At 39.3% G+C, this 7,803-nt stretch overlaps 1 protein-coding gene across 1 annotated transcript; it reads right to left on the bottom strand.

The window, feature by feature from the left end:
- Positions 1–3,702: 3,702 nt before the first annotated feature.
- LOC143038986 (uncharacterized) lies at positions 3,703–6,031 on the bottom strand. The gene is made up of 3 exons (XM_076208831.1): positions 5,851–6,031; positions 4,371–4,574; positions 3,703–4,223 (listed from the first exon to the last, which is right to left on the bottom strand). Exons 1-3 carry the CDS (start codon positions 6,029–6,031, stop codon positions 3,703–3,705), a joined length of 906 nt encoding a protein of 301 aa, XP_076064946.1.
- Positions 6,032–7,803: the final 1,772 nt, after the last annotated feature.

The raw sequence follows: 7,803 nt of genomic DNA, 5'->3' as shown, positions 1-7,803 counted from the left end.
CTTTACTAAATTCATCTTTTCGTAATTCCAGACAACTTTATTCAGCTGGTACCGATTCCAGGAATAAATGTAAGAGACCATAATTCTGTGGCTGAAACACTAAAGTTAAGGTTTGAGAATCTGTGACGTTATAGTCCTAACCAATTTTCTACAAACGGAATGCAGTTGATGGGCACAATTATACCTGATTAGCGTTCTCTGGAATATTGTGTTCTCTTAAGTCTTATTAGATTATTTTCGAGTACTTCTCAAACGACTTATTAATTTCTTACATGTGAAGGGATAAAAGAAGAAATCCTATGAATCTGCCAAATGTTGGGCTTTTGTGAAATCTCTTTTTTATTTAGATTTTTTTAAGATATAGAAATAAAGGAATACACACACACACACACACACACACACACACACACACACACACACACACACACACACACACACACACACACACACACACACACACACACACACACACACACACACACACACACACACACACACACACACACACACACACACACACACACACACACACACACACACCGACACACACACACACACACACACACACACACACATATATATATATATATATATGTATAGGTATATGTATATGTATATATATACACACACACACACACACATATATATATATATATATATATATATATATATATTCAACTACATTAACTTTTTACTTTTAATTCTATATCATCACGAACGAGACTGACAATGCGCTCGACGGAGACATATGCGGAAACTGATACGAAGTGAAGCCAAGAGCTCGAACCTCAGCTCAGACGTATGAGAGATATAAGTTGAGTACAATTTCTTATATACATATACACGAATTTTATGCTCAATCCATCCCCGCTATGATGGTACAATGATAGTATGTGCGTGTGGGCAAGTGTTATTCACACACACTGAATGGTCCCCAGTGCAGACATTAATCTGTTTTTAACCAAATTATCTTTTTACTTTTAATTCCATGTCATCACGAACGAAACTGTCAATGCGCTCGATGGAGGCATATGCGGAAACTGATACAAAGTGAAGCCAAGAGATCGAACCTCAGCTCAGACGTATCAAAGTATCAGTGACTAACCACTGCGCCATCATGAGAGATATAAGTTGAGTACAATTTCTTATATTTGTATGCTTGAGCTGCATACATATACACAAATTTTGTGCTCAACCCATCCCCGCTATGATGGTACAATGATAGTAAGTGCGCGTGAGTGAGTGTTATTCACACACACGGAATGGTCCCCAGTGAAGATATTAATCTTTTTTCAACCATATCATCTTTTTACATCTGATTCCATATAATCACGAACGAGATTGACAATGCGCTCGATGTAGACATATGCGGAAACTGATACAAAGTGAAGCCAAGGGATCAAACCTCAGCTCAGACGTATCAAAGTAACAGTGACTAACCACTGCGCCATCATGAGAGATATAAGTTGAGTACAATTTCTTATATTTGTATGCTCGAGCTACATACATATACACGAATTTTATGCTCAACCCATCCCGCTATGATGATACAATGATAGTATGTGCGCGTGGGCAAGTGTTATTTACACACACTGAATGGGCCCCAGTGCAGATATTAATCTTTTTTCAACCACATTATCTTTTTATTTTTGATTCCATGTTATCACGAGCGAGACTGACAATGTGCTCGACGGAGACATATGCGGAAACTGATACGAAGTGAAGCCAAGGGCTCGAACCTCAGCTCAGACGTATCAAAGTAACAGTGACTAACCACTGCGCCATCATGAGAGATATAAGCTGAGTACAATTTCTTATATTTGTATGCTCGAGCTACATACATATACACGAATTTTATGCTCAACCCATCCCCGCTATGATGGTACAATGATAGTATGTGCGCGTGGGCAAGTGTTATTCACACACACTCAATGGTCCTCAGTGTAGATATTAATCTTTTTTCAACCACATTAACTTTTTACTTGTGTGTGTGTGTGTGTGTGTGTGTGTGTGTGTGTGTGTGTGTGTGTGTGTGTGTGTGTGTGTGTGTGTGTGTGTGTGTGTGTGTGTGTGTGTGTGTGTGTGTGTGTGTGTGTGTGTGTGCGTGCGTGTGTGGGTGGGTGTCAGGATTTGTGTTACTATTCACACTCTTACTAAGTTCTCGGAGGCTAGAGGTTTGGATGACCAGGCGACCAACGAGTAATGGTTTTCGAATGTAAACAGCGATGAGTTTTAGGACTTTATTCTACTTGCAAGCAGAGAGGATACAATGTTGCCAGCTCAAGGCCCAAATTGAATTTGTCCACCGAACATTGAGTTGTGGGGAAGAAGGGTTTGGTGTCGGTTGACACTACATCAACTTACAGGTACCATTTATACGTAAGAGGCTAAAATTGGTGTGAAATTAATTGAGTGATATACTCAATGTTTTGCTAGAGGTTTGGATGACCAGGCGACCAACGAGTAGCGGTTTTCGAATGTAAACAGCGATGAGTTTTAGGACTTTATTCTGCTTGCAGAGAGGATACAATGGTGCCAGCTCAAGGCCCAAATTGAATTTTTCCACCAAACATTGAGTTGTGGGGAGGAAGGGTTTGGTGTCGGTTGACACTACATCAACTTACAGGTACCATTTATACGCAATTTGCCCTTAAATGTAAGCCATTGGAAATAGAGACAGTACATGATGAGGTAGCTGCAATACACGATGAAGTAGAAGGGATACATGTGGAAGTAGATACAATTCCGTTCCCTAACTAATATGACCTTACATCATGGCTCCTTTGCGTAAGCTGTATCTAGGAAGAGGAGTAGGAGGAGCTGATGGGGAGGAGGTAAGGGAATCTTGTGACGGATTGGTTGTTGGAGTTGGTGACGGGATATGCTAAAGGTCGAGACCTCGCAGAACAAGTTTGACGTTATCTTTGTGCAGGACTGTCGCTGTTAAATTTAGCAAGCTGAGTGCTTTGATTTTATTATTTGGTAGAGGGTCAAGAACGCAAACGGGTCCCTTGAACTTTGCCGCGCCATATCATTTTTGGAGAGAGAGAGGATATTGTAAATTCTCTAGAAGAGTGTTGAAGTTTTGGACTTTTACTTCGACATAATCACTGAAGGGGGGTAAGTGTGAAATAAGGAGATCATACAAGAGATTTTTGTTTGAGGCAAAATATGGTGACTCTGATACTGATCTGTTAATGGATCATTGGTACATGTTCATCCCAAGAGGAGTGCATGTCCGAGGCAAGATATCAGAAAACATTGAATATTTTTCTGTTCTGTCTCTCGACTAACTCGTGATAAGGCTTATTACTGCATTTTGTGATATTAAAGTATTTACAAATGTGTGTGAGAACGTCCTTGTTGAACTCTGTGGCGTTGTCAGAAATGAGTGTTTTTGGTGTAGTGTCGGGGCATATGACTTTGTCACCAATTATTAGTGCAACTTGTTGTGCTGTCTTGCCTTGCAAGGGAGAAATAATGCAAAAAGAGAAAAAAATATCTACGCAGACAAATAGGTATTAGTTTCAGCTATGAGTGAGTAGCAACTTAAGAAGGTCAATAGCTACCCATGTCAAAGGGCTTGCAAGTGGCTGGATTTGTTCAGATTGGAGCAAGCCGACTAATATAAACTTTGTGCGAAGTACATGAGTGGCAATCATCAATGTGGACATGTATATCTGTCCGCATGGATAACCAGAACTATTGCAATCTGGCTTGCGTAAGGCATTTGTCTTTTCCTGGGTGACCCGCGATGTGTGAATTGTGTACAAGGTTCAGTACTTCAGGAATGAGTTCCGTAGGAACAACAAGCTGAAGTACTAAGCGGTTTGATTCATGTTTGTTCTTGAGCGTTGTGTTGTGATATAGTAATTCATCTATCAAGGTGTAGTTTTCGATATTTGGAGGAAAATTATCAAAGTTTGTTGTATCACCGGAAGTGAGGAAATATATCACATGTTTCCACAAGGGGTCTGACTGTTGCGCTGCGGTAATGCGTGCTTGCCTAAGATTTACTGTGGTGGATAGTTGACAGATGGTCGCTACGTGCCTTCTGAGGGCATCTGCTACTACATTAGCTTTACCGTGAGCAAAATGGAAGATGGGTATGAATTCTTGTAAGAAACCAGCGTGCAAATTTGACTGTGATTGTTTTCCTTTGAAGCGGTGTAGAATTGGTTGATTATCTGTGTGGATATGTACCTCGTAACCAAGTATTATTTCTTTGAAGTGTTTAGGTGCGTAAATTACAGCTAAAGCCTATATTTCCGTTACCGAGTAGTTTTGTATATGCTTGTTGAGTGTGCGGCTAGCACAGGCAATTGATCTGAGTTTCGTGTCGTATTATTACATAAGCACTGCGCCAATGCCTATATAGCACGCGTCCGTGTAAAGTGTGAAAAGAAGCTTGTGGGCGGGAAAAGCAAGGACAGGTGCTGTAGTTAAGGCTTCCTTTAAGGCATCAAATGCTTTCTCTTGGTCAGGTGTCCAGTTAAAGTTAGTGTTCTTCTTAAGTAAAGCGGTCAAGGGTGCTGCTGTGCTAGCGTAACCTTTGATAAACCGTCTGTTAAATCCTGATAGCAAGGAATGATCGTATGTGATCAACAAAAGTAGGGCGTAGAAATTCCATGACTACCTTGACCTTGAGCTGCGAAATTATAATTCCTTGAGAGTTAAAGACGTGTCCTAGGAAGCATATTTCCTTTTGAAGGAAGGAGCACTTCTTAAGCTTCAGTTTCAGTCCTTTGCTAGTCGTGAAAGGATAGTGTCAAGGAGACCCATAGCAAGGAGTTTGAATTGGTAGTGCTCATTGTTTGTGCTGACATGAGATCGAGTGTTGTAAAAACTGCTGTTTTCAAAGGATTACAAAGGCGGAGCATGCCGACAGGAGACCTTTTGGTCCATATCTAAGTCGGATGCGAAAAAAAATCATAACAATAATAAATTAATAAACAAAAACAATAAAAATGTAAATAACAAATAAAATACATACATAAATGCATAGGTATAGTTAAATGATAAACAAACAGGTAAATAGTAGATAATTATAAATCAGCATATAATTAATAATAAATGAAAATCAAACAGACAAATGATGACAAAACAAAAAGAAATAATATAAAATAAATGATAATCATTGCAGCATCTTGCTTAGATGTTTATCTAAATGATTCTTAAAGCTTCGAACTGAACTACATTGCACTACCTGTGCAGGAAGTTTATTCCATTCATTAACTACACGGTTGGAAAAAAAAATTCTACCTACTTCCAAATTGAATCTATTTCCAGACAGTTTGAGACCATTGTTTCTTGTCGGATTCTCATTCAATGTGAAAATTTGGTCACTTTTGATGTTGCCAATTCCCTTTAGAATTTTAAAGACCTGTATCAAGTCACCTCTGAGTTTACGCTTTTTTTAGGGAAAACAGATTCATATGTTTTAGTCGATTTTCGTATGATTTATTTTTGATATTTGGAATCCGTTTTGTGGCTCGCCGTTGTACTATTTCCAGTCTGTCAATATATTTAATGAGATTCGGTGACCATACGGAAACAGCATATTCCAAATGTGGACAAACTAACGATTTATATAGCTTGTTAATGAGTGATGGACTTTTGAAATCAAAAGATCGCGCAATCAGTCCTAGAATCTTATTTGCTTTCTCAGAGGCTGAAATACACTGCTTAGTTGATTTGAGATCGTTACTGATAATTACGCCGAAAACCTTTTCACTATCCACTTTTGATAACGAATTTACAAATAACTTGTAATCGTCCATACTGTTATTTCTACCTATGTGCATTACCTTGCATTTACTTGTGTTAAATTTCATTAGCCATTTTTCAGACCATTGCCGATGGAGTTGAGAATGTCGTGTAGATGAGAGAGTGGGTGTCTTTCTGGAATAGGGAGCTTGTTGAGTTTCCTAAAATCAACAACTGAGCGGAAGAAACCACCATGTTTGTGAAAAACATAGATGGGGGAATTCAATTCAGAGATTGAATGTTCAAGGATGTCTTGTTCAATCATATTTGTGATAAGATTGTCTACAATCTTTCGTTTACTGTGTGGTAATATATATGTAGGTATGTAAAGTGGTATTACGTTTTCCCGACGGAGTATATGATGCTGAATAAGGTTTGTTACTCTAAGGGGTTCACCTGCCAATGCAATGGCATGTCTAAATTTGTTGCAAAGGGTAAGTCCGCTTGTGCAACAGGGAAGTCAGTCTATGGGGTTGAAATGTGAAGCCTGAATGGTTTTCTGTGCCTTGAGCACGTGAGAAGTAATGGTGCACACTTGTGAAGTGGGAGGGTCGTGATAGGTATACTAAGAAATCACAAATGTTTGTCCCAACTGTGAGATGGAGGGGGGCAATTGTATTATTTGCACGTGTGACCTTTGTTTACCCTAGAGCTGATGTCGGAATATAGGGAGATACCATTTACGTGGCTTGTGTCATGCATACAGATTACATTGGCGTTTAGTGCTTGGAAGACACGTATATGTACTTTGGTATACTCATGAGGGAACAGCGTTTTTTGAGCTGACGATTACTGCATGAATGAGTGTGAAGGTGGATAACACTTGTGAGACTAGTGCGCATTGAAGATTGAACTCTCCCATTAGGCGTAATGTTGGAGGCATTTGGTATTCCAGGGCTATTGCAATGAATTGCAGGCTGGCAAAACATTGTAAGGCCAATGGATGGGCATTTGTCAACAACTGGGACCGCTGAATCCCTTGAGCGAAAAGTAAGCATCCTACAGTTTTTTTCCGGGTAAATTACGTGGGAGTAGGGGGGGGGAATATCGGAATATAGTTTAGGCAATAGAAACAACTCAGAGAAGGACTGTGAAAAGAATCACCGAAGCAGGTGGAGGGAAGATAAACTTAAAGTTTACTATACAAATAGCAGAAGCATAATTAACAAAATTGATTTGCTGAGAGATAAAGCATGCGTAGAGAATTTCCATATTATAGCTATTACTGAGTCCTGGATCAACATGGTTGATAAACATTTCCTTCTGGAAATCGGAATAGAAGAATATAATTTTTTTTCACATGGATAGGGTTGGCAGGAGTGGGGGAGGTGTAGCACTTTTCGTTAGAAATACAATAAACTGTATTATCAACAATTCGATTAAGGAAGAGAACTGTACGGAATCCATTTGAGTAGAGATTATAGGCAAGAATAAGAAAGTTATTATTGGCGTCTTGTATAGACCTCCTAACCTCAGCATTGAGCAGACTGATCCCCTAATTCATGAAATTCACAGAGCATCCCAGTACAAAAACGTTGTGATCATGGGAGATTTTAGTTATAGAAACATTGACTGGGAAACTTTAATAGGAGATCAGGAAACAAAGAAATTCCTAGGTGTGGTCTCAGGATAATTTCCTAAAACAAGTGATTACCGATCCTATGAGGGGAGAGAGTACTCTGGACTTAGTTTTAACTAATAATGAGCACCTAATGAATAACGCTCTAGCGATCATCAAGAAATAAGATTTAATATTATTTGGGAAGAATAAAAAAGAACGAATAACGTCCAAATACCAGACTTCAGGAGAGCAAACTTTGACAATATAAAAACCTATTTGAAATTGAATATGAAATGTCATACGGACGTTGCAGACGTTTCAGATATTGTCGAGTCCCGGTGCGTAACTAAGGGTCAGGTCATGGCCAGGGGTCGGGTCACGGAGGGTAATATGTATACCTTGGGTCAGATCATTTGGGGGCGAGAGCTCAACAGACAGGTCAGCGATTTGGATGAAATGTATAGCAATCTAACTGA

This window comes from Oratosquilla oratoria, chromosome 25 (assembly GCF_046742065.1).
Source record: "Oratosquilla oratoria isolate Oo_2021 chromosome 25, ASM4674206v1, whole genome shotgun sequence".
In the NCBI taxonomy this organism is placed as follows: domain Eukaryota; kingdom Metazoa; phylum Arthropoda; class Malacostraca; order Stomatopoda; family Squillidae; genus Oratosquilla; species Oratosquilla oratoria.
This window is presented reverse-complemented; position numbering and strand designations above follow the sequence as displayed.

Bases quoted from the DNA above. Each gene is read 5' to 3' on its own strand.
- LOC143038986 (XM_076208831.1), bottom strand. From the start codon at position 6,031: ATGATTGAACAAGACATCCTTGAACATTCAATCTCTGAATTGAATTCC. The intron at 4,575-5,850 runs GTCTGAAAAATG...CCTTGCTATCAG, and splicing joins TCTCAACTCCATCGGCAATG to GATTTAACAGACGGTTTATC. The intron at 4,224-4,370 runs GCATTGGCGCAG...AACACTTCAAAG, and splicing joins CACGGACGCGTGCTATATAG to AAATAATACTTGGTTACGAG.